Consider the following 20,170-nt stretch of genomic DNA (forward strand, 5'->3'; position numbering starts at 1 on the left):
CTCAAAAGTTGTGCACTATGTAGGGAATATGGTGCTATTTGGGATGCAGGCTAGGTAGCAATTTTCTATCACTCTGAATTGAATGCAACCACATTGGAATTAATTTAGACACCTCAAGACAAAGTGATTGACATACGAGGGTAACGTTACTTGGGAGTTAGCAGTTATGAATTGTTTGGGCATGATGCCATGGCTTTACTTCATCCTACCATGCTCCATTCATACACACTACATATCTACCCAGTACTGTATAGTCCACCGTTCTACAGTGGAGGACACCTATGAGAAACACATGTACACACACACTGACTATTGCCAAAATAGTTCATTGTTTATTCTATCAGGTAATGTAATGTGTGGATAATTCCTCTACTACCTGTAAACTGTTGGCAATAAGAGGCTCTCCACATGAGCTAGTTACATTTCTCAACAGACTGACTAGTTCAACTTTTGAACAGTTACTCTGAAGGATATCAGCGCTTTGTGAATAAAAAGTGTGTGTTAATATCATCATTGACAGTTTATGCAGTTATATCGTCCACTGAATGACATTGTGTCCAGCAGGTAGACAGGTTTTAGTACCATTGTTGTTTTCATGTCTTCCTTCCCTGGAATCTGACGTTAATGGTTATGCATCACTGCTGTAGTTGTTGCATCAAAACAACCTGGAGAAGAAGAGTGTCTCAAAGGACACCCTATTTCCTATTTAGTGTACTACTGTTTGGACCTGGGCCAATATGGCTCTGGTCAAAAGTACTGCACTATATAAGGTGTCATTTGGAACGTAGGCAAAGTGATATTACATTTTAGTAATTTAGCAGACACTCTTATCCAGAGTGACTTACAATTAGTGCATTCTTCTTAAGATATGTTATCAGAGTAATGTAATGTACTTAATGTAACTCATGCTGATACACTTAGCGCTTCTCTGGATTTTTGCCATGTTCAGCAATGTTTTAAGATGACAATTTATGCCACTTTATGAGTAACAACAAATGAACAGTATTAAACTAGGACTTAAACTCAACTTTTGTTGTAATAATTCATGTTTTTCTCTCTGCACAGAAATGTCAGGTAGAGCAGGTCTTATTGTGTCAAGAGACTAGACTGACATCTTGCTTCAGTTTTAAGTGGTTGTGATGATGGTAGACAGATGGGTAATCATAAGACATGTATCTCTTCCTCTCCTTCCCTACTTGCATATCCGGAGCCTTGTGTAAAAACTAGGTTTTACTGATCATAACGTTACCAGATGAATGTGTCCCTACTTTGAGAAAAAATATATAATGCTGTACATTTTGAATGGGAGTATTCTGGCTTTTGGGCTCAACTTCTTTGATGTGCTGCATTATTTTTTATTTTTTTTGTTCGTGACTCTGCTTTTTTTAAATATAATTTATTTCCTGGCTAATAAAAACTGTACTGTAAAGAGGGTCATCTCCGCTGCTCTTGGTTTCCTTTGTCTTCTGTTGATTTCTATAGACAGATGAATATGTGCTTCTTCCTCTGTGTACTTTGATAGTAGCCTTCCTGTATGTTAACATGTCATGGCCTCTTCCAAGAGGTCTGACACTTTATGGCACAGAAGATCGTGTGATATTGGCGTTTTATTTATACATAATATATTTTTTAACTAGGCAAGTCAGTTGAGAACAAATTCTTATTTACAATGACGCCAAACCCGGACGACGCTGGGCCAATTGTGCCTCACCCTATGGGACTTCCAATCACGGCCGGATGTGATGGATTCGAACCAGGTACTGCAGTGACGCCTCTTGCACTGAGATGCAGTGTCTTAGACCACCGCGCGACTCGGGAGCCCGAGTAATAATCCGTAGTTATATTTCTTTCGATATTTTAAATCAAGCACGGTAAAATGTATATTCGAATAATTCGACCTGTAATGTGATTTATTTCCATAGCTAGTACGACTCAATCGCGCACCCCTTGAAATCAGGTGGTACGTTCCATAGCTCTCTGTTGCCCCGGAAGAAAGCAGTTTGCTTTTACCACTTGGAAAGTGATCAACCGTGAAAGTATATGATCTACTCGCATAAAAAGAAATACAACTCTTGGAATCCAAGGTTTGCATAAAATATTCACATAATTATAATATCCAGAACGGTGTTGTAACCGGTGGATGAACTGACGTAAACCTGTGGCAAATATTTAGCTAGCCAACAACGGCTAAATACGTTTTCTGTTTTCTGACTTCAAGTTCTGTTGAGAAACTAACTTAGCTACCGTTAGCTAGTTAACATTCCAGCTAATCGTTTCCATTGTTTTGGTCGAATTCGACTGATCTCTGTACCCCATGTATTCTAGCTAGATGGTCCGACATATTCGACTCTGTTGGCTTTTGAACATCATGACAGAAATAACCTGCGAACTGGTTAGCTGAAGTAGTTGGATGTTAGCTACCCGCGTTAGTTGGCTAGTTAGCGAACTAATTAGCTTAGATTTTTAGCTAACTCTGGCTAGCTATGTCTTAATCTTGTTGATAACTACAAAGAAGCAAAGCCCCAGTCGTGTGTATTGTTGTGATCTTTATACACATAACGTTAGTTAGTTTTGTGGTTGAGATGAATAATTACATGTATAGATTTAGCCAGATCAAGATTATATTCCTTGTTTCACTTAACGTTAGCTAGCTAGTTAACGTAAATTGATTGCCAAATAACGTTCATCCGGTAAGTTAATGTGACATTTTAAGACCTGCATCGTTGGGATGGTTCGTAAGCAAGCATTTCGCTGTAAAGTCTTCACCAGTTGTATTCCGGTCATGGGATGAATACAATTTGATTTGGAACATCAATGCATATTGTTAGCCTTTGCTTTGGCTTCGCAAACGCAGTAAACATTGCTAGCTAACGTTAGTACTCATGCAATACCTGTCATACGAAATCTTGTATATTTTCAAATTGGTTTTGATAACAACCGTTCTTCCGTACTTTGGCATTGTACTATAGTTAATATTTAGACAAGCTATCTAGCTAGTTACCAGGTACAGTGGGTTTATGACTGTTTCTCTCCGTTCTGCATTACGGTGACGCAGTTATTCAGACCAGTGTTTAACGTTAACTAGCACCTACGACAATGCTAGAAACTCCTGCATGTGTGTTGATGAATATCGTTATTTGTTGTAGTTCTATGTACGTTAGCTAGCTAGTAGAGTAGCGATCATTGATGTGTCACCCCCCCTGTCAGAACAACCTCAATTCGTCGGGGCATGGACCCTACAAGGTGTCGAAAGCATTCCACATGGATGCTGGCCCAGGTTGACTCTACAAACTGTTGAAAGCGTTGTGTGAGGAAAAAAACAGCAGTGGAGGCAGTTCTTGACAACAAACCTGTGAGCCTGGAACCTACTATAATACCCCATTCAAAGGCACTTAAATATTTTGTCTTGCCTATTCATCCTCTGAATGGCACACATACACAATCCATGTCTGAATTGTTAAAAATCCTTCTTTAATCTGTCTCTTTCCCTTCATCTACACGGATTGAAGTGGATTTAACAAGTGACATCAGTAAGAATTCATATCCTTCACCTGGATTTACTTGGTCGGTCATGGAAAGAGCAGAGAAAGAGTTCTTAATGTGTTGTACACTCAGTGTATTCACATGCACGCCACACACAGCCTAGTTTCAGCAAGAGCATGCCTCTCAATTGGTTGTCGCATGGAACAGCTCACAAAATAACGACAATGGTAGCCGGTAGCCGGTAGGGTATGCAGGAAAGATGTTACTAACAGTAAATGCTGTTAGTAACAGTGCTGTTTCAAATAACATTTCCTAAGGCCTACCCAATTTAATGTTGACTGCAAAGTAATCCTACCTGGCAGAATTATATCTGATTTTTATCAATTTGGTTTGCAAACTGACATCACATGTACTGTAGGCCTACATTGTACAGTACAGAAACACAGAAAATTAGAGTATACCCACTTCTCCAGGCAGCACTACACCACTGCAGCTACTGTCTATTGAATGGGCTAAGGTCCACATTGGATGAGATCTGTTTGTTTAGGCTAGCTAGCTGCTTCGATATACAGTCAATTGGCTAACATTAAACATGGGAGTTATCTGATCTGTGGTTTACGCCTTGTCTGGCACACAACGGCGAAAAACCACTTACACAAGACAAAGATAGCTTGCCAGTATATTAGCTAATATGTCATCTCTCCTCTCCCTCACTCTCTGTTGCTGTAGGATAGTACACAGTGTTCGGACTGGCTGAGGAGGCAGATCTACAGACAATATCACATACGCTGGACAGATTTGTAAGTTAACAGACTCATGAGGGAACTATTGGGATGGCCCAGAACTATAGCTAGTTGAGCCACTGCCAGAGTAGGGGCATTCTGCCAGAGTAGGGGCATTCTAAGAGTTGATTAGCTATGTGATGTGACCATACCGTCTTGTCTTTATGTATGCTTTATAATGTTATTGTACTATGTAGTTCATCACATCAAGTCTCACTGTAAACTGTGTTTTCATTATAGAATTTTATAGATTTGAATGGACAAGGAGACCAGAAATACATAGGTACTTCTCCTATATACTATCTGTAAATAGTATACTGTTTATGGTATGGCTTTTGGCTGGGTGAGCTGACATTCAGTGTGTGTGTGGACCCAGCCCAGCTAGTTAACCCGTGTGGTGACTCCGCGATGCCTGTAAAGAAGAAGAGGAAGTCTTCAGGTTCAGATGACCCGGGACTCAGGAAGTGTAAAATCACCTGGTGAGGAACACTACCCGTCACCCCTGCTCCTCACCCACCACCCCTGCCCTCCTTCTCCTCACCACCCCATCCCTCACTCACCTCTTCTGCTCCTCACCCACCACCCCTGCCCTCCTTCTCCTCACCACCCCATCCCTCACTCACCAATCCTACCCTCCTTCTCCTCACCCACCATCCCTCACCCACCTCTCCTGCTCCTCACCTAACCACTTTTCCCACCATCCTCCACTATTGGATGTTTGGTATCCCCCCCCCCCGATACTGCTGTATTTAGAGCTGTAGTGGAACTCTGCCTCACCCAACCCTTCTACTGTAGACCCTCCTCCTCACCCATTCCACCGTGTGTGTTGCAGCTGCTGCTTGCTGGCTTTGCTCTGTGCAGTGAGCCTGGCTGCTTGACTTAAAGAACTCAACACTCAGCACATATTTGTCCCCTTATGCAACACAGACCTCAGTCAGTCCACAGGAAAGAAGAGGGGGAGGAGTGTGTGTGACACTGAATATCCTGAGAACTCCTCTAATGCATTTGTCCGAGTCTGTTTAGTGACCATGTTCTATCCCGTGTTGTAGTTTCTGACTGTGTTCTATCCCGCTTTGTAGTTTCTGACTGTGTTCTATCCCGCTTTGTAGTTTCTGACTGTGTTCTAACCCGCGTTGTAGTTTCTGACTGGGTTCTATCCCGCGTTGTAGTTTCTGACTGGGTTCAAACCCGCGTTGTAGTTTCTGACTGGGTTCAAACCCGCGTTGTAGTTTCTGACTGGGTTCTATCCTGTATATTGTAGTTTCTGACTGTGTTCTATCCTGTATGTTGTAGTTTCTGCAGACCCCAGGCTCCAGGCCGGTTGATCAGCCCAGAAGACCAGTTCTCCAATAAGAAATGTCTGGCCTGGTTCTACGAGTACACAGGTACAGTGCCTTCAGAAAGTATTCATACCCCTTGACTTATTTCTCACCTATCTACACACAATACCCCATAATGACAAAGTGAAAACATGTTTTTAGAAATATTAGCAAATTTACTGAAAATAAAATACAGAAATATCTCATTTACATAAGTATTCACACCGCTGAGTAAGTACATGTACACCTTTGGCAGTGATTACAGCTCTGGGCAATGTTCCCTCAAAAACATTTCGGCACTGAGCAAATTTCTGGTCTGCTGAGCACAAACTTGAACATTGTAAAAATTCTGTGCAACTTGTGGCGCGCGTTTACTGTGAACACTGAGGCTGTTCTCGCTTTAAGGTTATAACAGTGGCCTAGTAGGCTACTGTGGCTATTTGATCATAATGTAGGTCTACCAGAGTGGCCTACCATAAAAAAACAATGGAGAAAATGTATCCCAAAATGTATTCAGCCTACAGTAGCAGCCACTGTGTGATGTTCAATGTAAGCCTACATTCCATGAGACTTTTGAAAAAAACATTTAGGGATTGACACTAACCTGTTTATCCGCTTGTCCTTCAGACAAGGAGGTGACTGAACATGTTGTGGTGTTTGATGCAAGAAATCACTTTACGAAATAAAATGCATTATTATTCCCTTACCAATATTACAGAGAATGAGACAAATGATGCTACCCTCTGCCTCTTGGCTACTTAGCTTATTCAAGCCTCTCAAATTGCCCCTTAAAGACAGAAAAAAGCTATTTACCTGACTGACATTTCAAAGATGCCTAGAAAGGCACCTGTTTTTTGCTCTTGTAGGACAAAACCACTCCCCCATTACTGACTGGAAATGAGCTATAACTGAGCTAATAACTTACTTATTAGCAAAGAATATGAACAAATGTACACAACTGGCTACATGCAGCTCTTGCTTTGATCTCAAAACAAGCGCATCTACTTGTGACCACTCATGCTCTAAACACAGTCCAGTTCATAGTGAATGGCACAGATCCATATACAGTGGGGGGGGGAAGTATTTGATTCCCTGCTGATTTTGTATGTTTGCCCACTGACAAAGAAAGGATCAGTCTATAATTTTAATGGTAGGTTTATTTGAACAGTGAGAGACAGAATAACAACAAAAAAATCCAGAAAAACGCATGTCAAAAATGTTAGAAATTGATTTGCATTTTAATGAGGGAAATAAGTATTTGACCCCCTCTCATTCAGAAAGATTTCTGGCTCCCAGGTGTATTTTATACAGGTAACAAGCTGAGATTAGGAGCACACTCTTAAAGGGAGTGCTCCTAACCGCAGCTTGTTACCTGTAAAAAAGACACCTGTCCACAGAAGCAATCAATCAATCAGATTCCAAACTCTCCACCATGGCCAAGACCAAAGAACTCTCCAAGGATGTCAGGGACAAGATTGTAGACCGACACAAGGCTGGAATGGGCTACAAGACCATCGCCAAGCAGCTTGGTGAGAAGGTGACAACAGTTGGTGCGATTATTCGCAAATGGAAGAAACACAAAAGAACTGTCAACATCCCTCAGCCTGGGGCTCCATGTAAGATCTCACCTCGTGGAGTTGCAATGATCATGAGAACGGTGAGGAATCAGCCCAGAACTACACGGGAGGATCTTGTCAATGATCTCAAGGCAGCTGGGACCATAGTCACCAAGAAAACAATTGGTAACACACTACGCCGTGAAGGACTGAAATCCTGCAGCGCCCGCAAGGTCCCCCTGCTCAAGAATACATATACATGCCCGTCTGAAGTTTGCCAATGAACATCTGAATGACTCAGAGGACAACTGGTGAAAGTGTTGTGGTCAGATGAGACCAAAATGGAGCTCTTTGATATCAACTCAACTCGCCGTGTTTGGAGGAGGAGGAATGATGCCTATGACCTCAAGAACACCATCTCCACCGTCAAACATGGAGGTGGAAACATTATGCTTTGGGGGTGTTTTTCTGCTAAGGGGACAGGACAACTTCACCGCATCAAAGGGACGATGGACGGGGCCATGTACCGTCAAATCTTGGGTGAGAACCTCCTTCCCTCAGCATTGAAAATGGGTCGTGGATGGGTATTCCAGCATGACAATGACCCAAAACACACGGCCAAGGCAACAAAGGAGTGGCTCATGAAGAAGCACATTAAGGTCCTGGAGTGGCCTAGCCAGTCTCCAGACCTTAATCCCATAGAAAATCTGTGGAGGGAGCTGAAGGTTCGAGTTGCCAAACGTCAGCCTCGAAACCTTAATGACTTGGAGAAGATCTGCAAAGAGGAGTGGGACAAAATCCCTCCTGAGATGTGTGCAAACCTGGTGGCCAACTACAAGAAACGTCTGACCTCTGTGATTGCCAACACGGGTTTTGCCACCAAGTACTAAGTCATGTTTTGCTGAGGGGTCAAAAACTTATTTCCCTCATTAAAATGCAAATCATTTTATAACATTTTTGACATGTGTTTTTCTGATTTTTTGTTGTTATTCTGTCTCACTGTTAAAATAAACCTACTATTAAAGTTATAGACTGATCATTTCTTTGTAAGTGGGCAAACGTACAAAATCAGCAGGGGATCAAATACTTTTTTCCCCCACTGTATGGCAATGGTCTATTTGCATATAGGAAAACTGAAGTTCCTATTGGTTATGGTGCACCGGTCTGACTGTCAATGCAACACGGAGTCATGACTGTCAATGCAATAGAATCTGTAGTTTATTTCAGTATGTTGCATTGAAAGGGGATAGTATTGCGTTGATTTGATGACAATTCGCACAGTAGAGGAAAATTGGCTATAAGTCTTTCTGGTAAGTCTCTAAGCGCTTTGCACACCTGGATTGCACAATATTTGCACATTATTTTTTTAATTCTTCAAACTCTGTCAAGTTGGTTGTTAATCATACCTAGACAGCATTTTCAAGTCTTGCCATAGATTAAGCCAATTTAAGTCAAAACTGTAACTAGGCCACTTGACATTCAATGTCATCTTGGTAAGCAACTCCGGTGTATATTTGGTGTTGTGTTTTAGCTTATTGTCCTGCTGAAAGGTGAATTTGTCTCTGTGTTTGTTGGAAAGCAGACTCAATCAGAATTTCTGTAGGATTTCGCCTGTGCTTAGCTCTATTCCGTTTTTTTTATCCTAAAAAAACTCCCTAATCCTTGCCGATGACAAGCATACTCATAACATGATGCAGCCACCACCATGCTTGAAAATATGAAGAGTGTTACTCAGTGATGTGTTGTTATGGATTTGCTCCAAACATCATGCACATCATGCTTTGTATTTAGGACATAAAGTTTATTTCTTTGCCAAATTCTTTTCAATTTTATTTTAGTACCTTTTTGCAAACAGGGGGCATGTTTTGGAATATTTTTTATTCTGTTCAGACTTCCTTCTTTTTACTCTGCCATTTAGGTTAGTATTATGGAGTAACTACAATGTTGTTGATCCATTTCTCCTATCACAGGCATTAAACTCTAACAGTTTTAAAATCACCATGGTGAAATCCCTGAGTGGCTTCCTTCCTCTCCGGCAACTGAGTTGGGAAGGACGCCTGTAGCTTTGAGTGACTGGGTGTATTGATATACCATCCAAAGTGTAATTAATAACTTCACCATTCTCAAAGGGACATTCAATGTCTGCGTTTGTTCATTTTTACCCATCTACCAAAAGGTGTCCTTCTTTGTGAGGCATTGAAAAACGTCCTTGGTCTTTGTGGTTGAATCTGTTTAAAATTCACTGTGTGACTGAGAGACCTTACAGATAATTGTATGCGTGAGGTACAGAGATGAAGTAGTCATTCAAAAATCATGTTAAACACTATTATTGCCTTAAGCACATTTTTACTCCTGAACTTTAGGCTTGCCATAACAAAGGGATTGAATACTTATTGACTCAAGATATTTCAGCTTTTCATTTTTCATTAATTTGTAAACATTTCAAAAAATGTAATTCCACTTTGACGTTATGTGATATTGTGTGTAGGCCGATGACACAATCTGTTTCATCATTTTTAAATCCAGGCTGTATCCCAATAAAATGTGGAAAAAGTCAAGGGGTGTGAATACTTTCTGAAGGCACTGTGTCACATCATGATGATCATAGATTGCCCTATTAACTTTGATACACACTCAGATTAGAACTCTTTAAGTCGCAAGGAAAGCTCAAGTTGATTATTGGTCACTAAGTATTGAGTCATTTATACCATTCTGTGTGTTTTGTGCATGCTTCCCGTGTGTTTGTGCCAGGTCCAGATGAGGTGTTGGGTCCAGAGGGGATGGAGAAGTTCTGTGAAGACATTGGAGTGGAACCAGAAAACGTTAGTCTTCCTCTTTTCTCTTCACCCACCCATCATCCATCGTTGATAATTATGATGCATATTCTCTCTCCCCTCTCTTTCTCCCCTCTCTCTTTTTCAGATAATCATGTTAGTTTTAGCCTGGAAACTAGAAGCACCAAATATGGGATTTTTCACTAAGGAGGAGTGGCTTAAGGGAATGACTTTACTACAGTGAGTAACCTTGATTTACCACATCACATGTCTGTTTCTGACGCTTCTGATTCTATAGGTGTGACTGGGAAACCATGTTTGTTTGTGACACTACACCCCCTATAGGTGTGACTGCATAGAGAGGTTACAGGGGAAACTGGACTACTTGCGCAATCAGCTCAACGACACAATCATCTTTAAAAACATCTACAGATACGCCTTCGACTTTGCCAGAGTGAGTCATCTATCACTGGTTCATAGTCAGGAAATGGTTTGACTTCCTGAGGAGAGGGTCTGGATGGCAGATGTACTTACATTATCTCTCCCTCTTTAACATCTATCTTACTCCTCCATCTGCCTCTCCTTCTTCTCTTCTTCCCCTTCTCTCCCCCAGGATAAGGACCAGAGGAGTCTGGACATGGACACAGCTAAGTCCATGCTAGCATTGCTACTGGGGAGAACATGGCCACTGTTCCCTGTCTTCAACCAGTTTCTGGAGGTAACACACACCCTATGTTGAACACAGCTGTGTGGTTCCTGCATTGACTCGCTCCTAATATCCATCTCCTTCTCTTCTCTCTGTCCTCCCCCTCTCCCCGCTTTTCTACACTCTCTTCCTCCATTTTCTCTCATCCCCCTTGCTTCTCTCTCCTCCCCTGCAGCAGTCCAAGTACAAGGTGATGAATAAGGACCAGTGGTATAACGTCTTAGAGTTTAGTCGTACAGTCAGCACAGACCTCAGTAACTATGACGAGGATGGAGCCTGTGAGTACACACACTAAAACACACTAAAAAACATACATACACAGTCCCTCACACTAACACTACTCTCTCTCTCTGCAGGGCCGGTGTTATTGGATGAGTTTGTGGAGTGGCAGAAAGCTCGGCTGGCAGCACTATAGGGGAGGACACTCGCCAAACCGCAGAAGAGGAGAAAGAGGGAGCAGGAAAGCAAGAGAGAGAAGCAATGCAAGAGAGTGAAAGAGAGAAGCACACATGAGGATGTTCTGCCTCCATTTGAAATATACAGAAATGGCACACACACCTTCCATGGACTGTGCACACATACACGCATACAGTGTCACGGAGCGCACACACACTTCCAGTGATGGCCTCTGTGCTTCGTGGGACAAACAGTGAAGTCCTCTCTTTCTCTCTGAAAATACTTTTTCAGTGTTAATTTAAACAAGTTCAACAAGAAGAAAATAACTAAATAACTATTTTTCATATGTATTGCATCTGTGGCCACAGTTCTCTAGCCAGTGTTGTTAAGATCGACTGGGGAATTTTTCTGTTTCATTTAACATTTATTCCATTCATTTGAGTCTTACCTTGTTTATAGTATGTCTTCAGAACAAGAATAAAGAATGGAATTGTACCAAACCTGCTTCTAACCTCATCGCTACAACCAAATATACTGGGCTGTGATTGGTACTACCAAATTCATTTACCAGAGACTTTTGTCTTATGGTCTGGTGGATCAACATGTCAAACATGGCCTTTGTTAAAGGTCCAATGCAGCCGTTTTTATGTCAATATCAAATCAATTCAGGGTAACGATTAAGTACCTTACTGTGATTGTTTTAAATTAAAATGCTAAAAAAGAAACAACTTAGCAAATAGCAATTATTCAGGCAAGAATTTTGCTAGGACTGTCTGGGAGTGGTCTGAGTGGGGAGGGGAAAACAAGATGTTATTGGCAGAGAGATTTGAAACTCTTTCTTATTGGTCTATTAACAAATTTACTGCCTGGTGATGTCACCAGACAGGCCAAAACCCCATCCCACCAAGACAGGCTGAAATTTCAGGCGGTCTTTGCAAACAGCTCTTACACTTAAAGGGCATAATCATTTTCACAGTATTATTCCAACCTCAGTATGGAAATATATACTGAGTGTAAAGGCATTAGGAACACCTTCCTAATATTGGTTGCACCCTGTTTTGCCCTCGGAACAGCCTCAATTCGTCAGGCATGGACTCTACAAGGTGTCGAAAGTGATCCACAGGGATGCTGGCCCATGTTGACTCCAATGCTTCCCACAGTTGTGTCAAGTTGGCTGGATGTCCTTTGGGTGGTGGACTATTCTTGATCCACACGGAAACTGTTGAGCATGAAAAACCCAGCAGCGTTACAGTTCTTGACACTCAAGCCGGTGCGCCTGGCAACTACTACCATCTTTTGTCTTGCCCATTCACTCTCTGAATGGCACACATACACAATCCATGTCTCAAGGCTTATTAATCCTTCTTTAACCTGTCTCCTCCCCTTCATCTGCACTGAAGTGGATTTAACAAATGACATCAATAAGGTATCATAGCTTTCACCTGCATTCACCTGGTCAGTCTATGACATGGAAAGAGCAGGTGTTCCCAATGTTTTGTACACTCAGTGTATATAAAATACAGGGAAATTAACCCAATAGAAAGAACACAAACAAGTCCCAAACCATTAGCCATCAGCTTTATATTTAATCAATCGCCTCCCTCCAAACACTTCCTCCTGTATTGTGTACCTCTAATTTGTGTACCCCTGTCTTGCAGTCGTGTGATTCGGTCAAATAATTTAATATTTTTTTGTTCACTCCAACATAGGCCAGACTATAGTTGTTATTCCAGGTGTATTAGTGCTATGTGCAATCATAACCTGGGGACAAGGTTAGAACCAAATACACAGGGACTAACTTTAAATTAACAATCAATCAAATGTATTTATAAAGCCCTTTTTACATCAGCCAATGTCACAAAGTGCTATACAGAAACCCAGCCTAAAACCCCAAACAGCAAGCAATGCAGATGTAGGATCACGGTGGCTAGGAAAAACTCCCTGGAAAGGCAGAATATTATAACAGTACATGGCCAAGATGTTCAAACGTTCATAGATGAACAGCAGGGTCAAATAATAATAATAATCACAGTGGTTAAAGAGGGTGCAGCAGGTCAGCAACACAATCATCCAAAGTTAACATTTACTTGTAATGTTTTATTTCCAATTGCTTTTACAAAACAATAATGGAATCTGCTGGATGTGATGACAAGTCAAACTCTTAAATGTGTCTGGGAATTTGTGTGTGAGAATTTGTGATTGAGAAAATGTTTCACAATGGAGTGAAATGGCGAGGCACTAACTGTTAAAGTTGTCCAGTAGGAAACACACATTTTTGTTTTCTGTTTCAAACATGACCCTGATCTTTCTGCTCGGGCTGCATCTATCAAGATTAGGAGGGCTGATCTTGAACCAGTTTCGCCTTTTAAATCATAATGATTAAGATTATATGGACAGGCTAGGACCAGATCATTTATCAGCAGCTCTACTCTGAGACACTTTATGAATACAGGCCTAGATCTTGTATGTCATATCTCCAGTTGAAAGACTGGTCTCGCCTGGCCCTGGGATGGGCTGGCTGGACTGGCTGTGTCCCTCTCCTCAGGGTCAGGGTCTGAGTCCTGGGGGTCTGAGTCTCGGCCCGGGGGGTTCTGTGGGTCCAGGGGGCTGGCGGTGGCAGCTGCCATGATGGTGTTGAGCCTGGTGAGGGACAGCGAGCGCTGCTTGGCCCGGGGAGCGGGGGAAGTATGTTCCATGGGGGCGGGGTTTGGCAGGTGACTATAGCGATGCCCCTCCTCATCGTACTGGTACAGACGAATCACACGGCTCCGTCTGGCGGGCCGGGGAGGAGAACACCTCTCTTCTCCCGCTGTTCCCTCCCCCTGCCTCTCCACTCCCCCCTCTCTCACCCCAACAGACCCTTCTTCTGAATCACTGCTACTATCACCTCTAAATCCTCCCTCTTCAACCTCTCCCTCACTCTCTGTCCTCTCCTTACACTCTGTCCTCCCCTCCTTTCCCTCTCTCCCTTCCTCACTCTCTCTTCTTCCTTCCTCCCTGTCACTTTCATTCCTCCCCTCCTTTCCCTCTCTCCCTTCCTCACTCTCTCTTCTTCCTTCCTCCCTGTCACTTTCATTCCTCCCCTCCTTTCCCTCTCTCCCTTCCTCACTGTCACTCCTTTCTTCCTCCCCCTCTCTCCTGCTCTTCTCTTTTCCATCTGTGCTGTCTCCCACCTCCCTCCCCTCTTCTCCTCCCCTCTCCCTCCCTTCCTCTCCTCTCCCCTGGTGGCAGCCCTCCAGGTAAGCAGGCTCTTCATGATGTTTGCCCCTGAAGCTTCTCTGAGGTTTGGCTGGTGGAGATGGGCTTACATTCTCCATGGTAACGCTTGTCGTCGAGGCAGAGTAATCCTCATCCTCTTGTTCCACATCCTTCCGGAATGCCACGCTGACTGTTTCACCATGGTTACGACGTTCCTGTCCTAGCGAACGCACCCAATTCACACACCTTAGAGAGGAGTTGTGGTAAAATGTATCTGTATTTAATATTGATGCTGTTTAAATGGGAAGTTCAGTGTTTTACAACTAGACTACTGTCACTCTGAAAGCAGTATATGGGCCAAGAGAAACTAATCCATGGTTCGTTTTTCTTTAAACAACCACTACAAGTTTCAACTAACCATGATTTAGTTTCTCCTGGCCCATATTCTACTTTCAGGGTGAGGACCCATCTAACATGAAGTTGTAAAATACTGAACTTCATCTTTATCAAATGTAAAATAAAGGTGAATACATGTTTAATATAGGTAGATAAAGCAATGCACCTGTCCAGTAGTGTCCTGCTCAAAGCTCCAGAGCTGAACCCCACCAGGAACGTCACCACTACTGATGCCGTCACCGCTGCCGCAAACACACCGTCAGAAACCACGGCAACATCCCTCTCCTCTCCATAACCACCCAGAATACTCCTGACCGCCCGCCTGTGTTCAACCGCATGGTCCTGTGGACTGCTGGCAGTCCTGAGGGAGGTAAAGAGTGAATGAATGTATGAGTCCCAAATGGCACCCTATTATATAGTGCACTACTGTATTAACACAACATGACTGCCTTACAACAGTACTTACAGCAGGTAGGGTGTGAGTGTAGTTTGTCCTCCGGCCAGTAGGAGGCAGTAGTACAGCCCGCTGTGGTGAGGAGAAGCAATGTGGATCCGCAGGCTACCATCTCGTTGCATAGCAACCACATCCTTCTGGTTGGCATGAAGACTGCTGTTCTGGACCCGACCGAAAGGGGTGTGCCAGTACTGGACCACTCCTACACACACACACACACACACACACACACACACACACACACACACACACACACACACACACACACACACCAGTATAACAGGCGTACGTGACATTCCACAAAGGTAGTCTTTTGTGTGTGTGTGTGTTTTTATCTCACCTGCATGTGTTGTGTTCATGCAGGTCAGTGTGAGGCTCCTCCCTTTGTGAACTCTGACCCTAGAGGTGTGGCTTAGGGTTAGACTGACCACGCCCATACAGAGGGCTGAGCCAATCAGCAGAGCCGCTGGCAGCAGAGACCCCAGAATTCTTCCCATTCCCACCACTCTACACACACACACACAGTAAGGACAATGTTTCTCAGAATGCCACAAATACCTCATCACCTCATCATACCCCATGTGGAGTAACATGTTTTTATATTCAACAAATAATAAAGCAATCAATAAATCAATTAACCAATCAAACAAGTATTTGATATACTTTCTCTTGGCATAGTCCTTCATTGAAACACACAGGGTGAATAAGTAATGGTCTTCTGGGAAAATTAATATTACAATACAATGATCCTCATCACAATATCATTATGACTTACTGTGTAGTTTGTTCTCAGTATATCTCCTTATACAACAAACCGTCTTAAATTAAATTAACAAGTTAGATGTTTCATGTCCATCTCCCCCGTTGTCGGATGTGAATGTTGTCTTTCTTCAGTTCAGTATAGTGTAAAGTGCAGTTTCTCACATGACTTTTCATATGTCCGGTGACTCCGGTACATTGGGGTTAAACATTAATGACACAGCGTCACCTCGGTCACTGGCTCTACTCCACAGTACATTACGCTGTTGTCGTTTCACCCGATGGCCACCGGAGGGCGCTGCAGTACTGTAAATACCACAGACGTGAAAAACATGTTGTTTCCAAACAAACTGTAACTTGATACTGATTAGATGAAAGTTTTACATTGTTTCCAGAATGGCAAATTGACCGATCTGCTGCATAGTGGCTGCTGTATACTGGCTGCAATTTGATTTGTTCAAACACAGTTAGTGTAAAAAGATCAGAATTGGGCTGCTTGTGTGAACGCAGCCTAAACGCATGCTACTGTGCAGGCATACATCTAAGAAAACATTGTACACCAACATTATATATTTCTTTGTGCGTTTTGAAACGAATTAGACCTAATTCTGAAAAATATATATATATTGGTTTACGAAGTCGTTTTAGGAATGGAAATTCTTTATGAAGAGTGAGGTGAGGCGTTTTGCCCACAATCTAACGGAAATGGATGTCCAAGTAAGATCAACGTCACACATTTTTTGAAATGACTAGGCAAAAAGGACTAGATTTATTCTCAAATGTTTTCTATGAAAAACAGTTGGCTCCAGTTAATATTTAAGCGCTTTGATTCAACTTGATCATGTCACTGGAGCAGTAGGTCTAATACAACACCACATGTTTCGGATCAACATAGTCAGGGAACCAGAGTAGCTTGAGCTCAGCTCCAGCCGTTAAGACACCCTCCCCTGTGTGTGAGAGAGAAAGAGAGCGCGAAAGAGACAGCAAGCGAGTCCCGAGGAGCTCGTGCATCAGAAGAGCAGCCTCCCGGAGGGAACGAGGGATCACTCCGACTGAAGCCCCAGTAGGACGGGAGAGAAACGAATACGTCATCGAGGGAGTCAACTCTTCCAAGGTAAACTAGCCTAATTAAAGCAGACAGTCGGTTTGACGATGGATGAACATACTTAAACTTTTCTAGAGCATAGCCTACAGCAAATATGGATACTTTTGAATGTATGTAAACGTATCTGAACGATTTTACCAACCGCCAGCCAAGTAAAATGATATTCCATGATGTAGGCCTACTTCACATCAACGGAGTTGAGTGCGGACTGGAGCTCGGACGTAACATAAAATGACATTTTTATCAAAAACAGGATTTAAATTTTTTTTTAAATAAAAACGTAATTTTATGTGATGTCGGAACTCCAGTCCGCCCACACAAGTCGTTGTGCAACTCCGTTATTGCGAAGTACAGTACATCATGGGGTTTAGTTTTACTTGGCCACCAACTGCTGTGTGTTCAAGTATAAAACACGTTTTTCCTCGTTATTTCAGTTAAATTGCCTACTATCTCCGTGTGTGTGGCTGGAGAGCAGAATACAAAAAATGATTGCAGTCAGAGTGCAGTGTAACTGCATCCAAAATACGTTATTTTTACCTCAGTAATGTTGAAGTATAACTGCAGTTGTTCTGCAATTACTGCTCTTCCAAAACACCATAGTGGACTGCAGGTACTGCACTTTTACTGCAGGTTCAAAACCGCAATATGTTTTTGTAAGAGTTTCCTCCCAGCAGCTGCAGCAACTGTAAAATGTGTTTACAATTTCAGTAGTGTTTAGACTTACTGAGCAGAGCTACTACCTTTGGCACAGGCTGTGGAGGTCTGTTATGAATCCTGACATTCTTTCTCTCTCCATCCCCCACCTCATTTCTCAGAAGTTCGAAAGCCTGATGAGTCTTGTAGGACTTAACTGTTCAATGGGACTGAACTGTGAACAAAGCGACGGTTGTAGTATAGTTTGTCTCTGCCATTTCAGTCTGCCATGTCTGTTACGGTGTTATGCCTGAAGAACACCCACACATCGTGCCAGTCACAGCCTCCGCTAACATTGGGTTGGTGTTGTGGTTAGAGTAGCTAACAGATTGTAATGGGCTAATGTGACGCTCCATTAGCCTCTACAGGATAGGTACTGTTTGGCATAGCACAGAGAATTTTAGACTAATCTTAACTTGGTGACACTATCTTCGTTCTCGGTTCAGCTAAACATGCATCTTCTAAAATGTGTATGTCCAGTTGCAGGTGGTTCGTTTGAATTTTAGAAAATGCTCCGTTATTAAATACATACATTTTTTGCTCCATGATGCAATCCAACTATGTGTATGCTGCCATCTTGTCTATTTCAAATCTTCTCTCATTGATTGAGACAGGTGGAACATGATTAGGCTACTGTTGGTCTTTGTAGTGGTAAAGATGGATACAAAGAGTGATACATGATGAGTTTGGGATAGAACGAATGGTAGTATGGAGAAAGAAAGGAAAGAGACGGACAGTGAGACAGAATGAAAACAAACAGGCGGCGCAAACGGGAAGAAGAATGTAAGTAAAAGGACGGAGAGAATGAGTGCGATAGAGATGGATTTGGAGGGGACAGAGAGTAGTAGTAGTGATTTTGACAGATGGAGATAACATTGTTTCCTGTCAGGCCAGACAGTACCCAATAGTCCCCTTCCCAGACAGAACCCACAGCTAGGCTGGCCATGTTCCATTCATACCCATAGTCCCCTTCCCTAGTTCCTACTCCCTCAGATCTGTAAGGAATAAATGGGTATAGGTAGGTCTGTGACAGCTCCATCTAGACCTCCAGTAGACTAAGTCCAAACAGTAGCGATGTTTGACTGAACTGCATACAGTATTCCTGTAGTAGTATACACTGAACAAAATATAAACGCAACATGCAACAATTTCAAAGATTTTACTGAGTTACAGTTCATATAAGGAAATCAGTCAATTGAAATACATTCATTAGGCCCTAATCTATGGATTTCACATGACAGGGCAGGGGTGCACCCACTAGGGAGCCAGGCCCAGCCAATCAGAATGAGTTTTCCCCCACGAAAGGGCTTTTGTGGTGAAAAGACAGACAGAAATACTCCTCAGCACCCCCACCCCTCCCCAGACGATCCCGCAGATGATGAAGCCGGATGTGGAAGTCCTGGTCTGGCATGGTTACACGTGGTCTGCAGTTGTAATGCCGGTTGGACGTACTGCCTCTGTATACACTCTATATACACCAATGATGTCGCTCTTGCTGCTGGTGATTCTCTGATCCACCTATACACAGACAACACCATTCTGTATATTTCTGGCCCTTCTTTGGACACTGTTAACTAACCTCCAGACAAGCTTCAATGCCATACAACTCTCCTTCCGTGGCCTCCAACTGCTTTTAAATGCAAGTACAACTAAATGCATGCTCTTCAACCGATCGCTGCCCGCACCTGCCTGCCCGTCCAGCATCACTGCTCATCGCTGCTCTGGACGGTTCTGACTTAGAATATGTGTACAACTACAAATACCTAGGTGTCTGGTTAGACTGTAAACTCTCCTTCCAAACTCACATTAAGCATATTCAATCCAAAATTAAATCTAGAATCGGCTTCCTATTTCGCAACAAAGCATCCTTCACTCGTGCTGCCAAACATACCCTCGTAAAACTGGCTATCCTACCGATCCTTGACTTTGGCGATGTCATTTACAAAATAGCCTCCAACACTCTACTCAGCAAATTGGATGCAGTCTATCACAGTGCCATCCGTTTTGTCACCAAAACCCCATATACTACCGACCACTGCGACCTGTATGCTCTCGTTGGCTGGCCCTCGCTTCATATTCGTCGCCAAACCCACTGGCTCCAGGTCATCTATAAGTCTTTGCTAGGTAAAGCCCCGCCTTATCTCAGCTCACTGGTCACCATAGCAGCACCCACCCGTAGCACGCGCTCCAGCAGGTATATTTCACTGATCACTCCTAAAACCAATTCCTCCTTTGGCCGCCTTTCCTTCCAGTTCTCTGCTGCCAATGACTGGAACAAACTGAAAAAATCACTGAAGCTGGAGACTCATATCTCCCTCACTAACTTGAAGCACCAGCTGTCAGAGCAGCTCACAGATCAATGCACCTGTACATAGCCCATCTGTAAAATGCCCATCCAACTACCTCATCCCCATACTGTTATTTATTTATTTTGCTCCTTTGCACCCCAGTATCTCTAATCGCACGTTCATCTTCTGCACATCTATCACTCCAGTGTTTAATTGCTATATTGTAATTATTTCACCACTATGGCCTATTTATTGCCTTAC

The 20,170-nt window shown here is 42.9% G+C and overlaps 2 protein-coding genes across 3 annotated transcripts in view; both read left to right on the forward strand.

The window, feature by feature from the left end:
- The first annotated feature begins 1,965 nt into the window (after positions 1-1,965).
- LOC115206241 (DCN1-like protein 5) lies at positions 1,966-11,516 on the forward strand. Of its 2 annotated transcripts, XM_029772971.1 has the most exons (11): positions 1,966-2,084; positions 4,213-4,283; positions 4,506-4,548; positions 4,642-4,744; positions 5,559-5,650; positions 9,892-9,962; positions 10,063-10,154; positions 10,260-10,368; positions 10,528-10,632; positions 10,796-10,898; positions 10,977-11,516. In XM_029772971.1, the coding sequence occupies exons 4-11, from the start codon at positions 4,674-4,676 to the stop codon at positions 11,033-11,035; spliced, it is 702 nt and encodes a 233-aa protein (XP_029628831.1). In that variant the 5' UTR covers positions 1,966-2,084; positions 4,213-4,283; positions 4,506-4,548; positions 4,642-4,673; the 3' UTR covers positions 11,036-11,516. The 2 variants fall into 2 exon arrangements, with proteins under 2 accessions (XP_029628831.1, XP_029628832.1); XM_029772972.1 differs by lacking the exon at positions 4,506-4,548.
- Positions 11,517-16,547: 5,031 nt separating this feature from the next.
- Positions 16,548-20,170, forward strand: part of LOC115206243 (calpain-5) — a 40,036-nt gene continuing 36,413 nt past the window's right edge. Inside the window, exon 1 of the mRNA XM_029772973.1 lies at positions 16,548-16,937. The gene's annotated coding sequence lies outside the window, so the exon portion shown is untranslated. The remainder of the gene's footprint in view (positions 16,938-20,170) is intronic.

The sequence above is a fragment of the Salmo trutta genome, chromosome 13 (genome assembly GCF_901001165.1).
Source record: "Salmo trutta chromosome 13, fSalTru1.1, whole genome shotgun sequence".
Taxonomy (NCBI): domain Eukaryota; kingdom Metazoa; phylum Chordata; class Actinopteri; order Salmoniformes; family Salmonidae; genus Salmo; species Salmo trutta.

Bases quoted from the DNA above. Each gene is read 5' to 3' on its own strand.
- LOC115206241 (XM_029772971.1), top strand. From the start codon at position 4,674: ATGCCTGTAAAGAAGAAGAGGAAGTCTTCAGGTTCAGATGACCCGGGA. The intron at 5,651-9,891 runs GTACAGTGCCTT...TGTTTGTGCCAG, and splicing joins CTGGTTCTACGAGTACACAG to GTCCAGATGAGGTGTTGGGT. The intron at 10,633-10,795 runs GTAACACACACC...CCTCCCCTGCAG, and splicing joins TCTTCAACCAGTTTCTGGAG to CAGTCCAAGTACAAGGTGAT.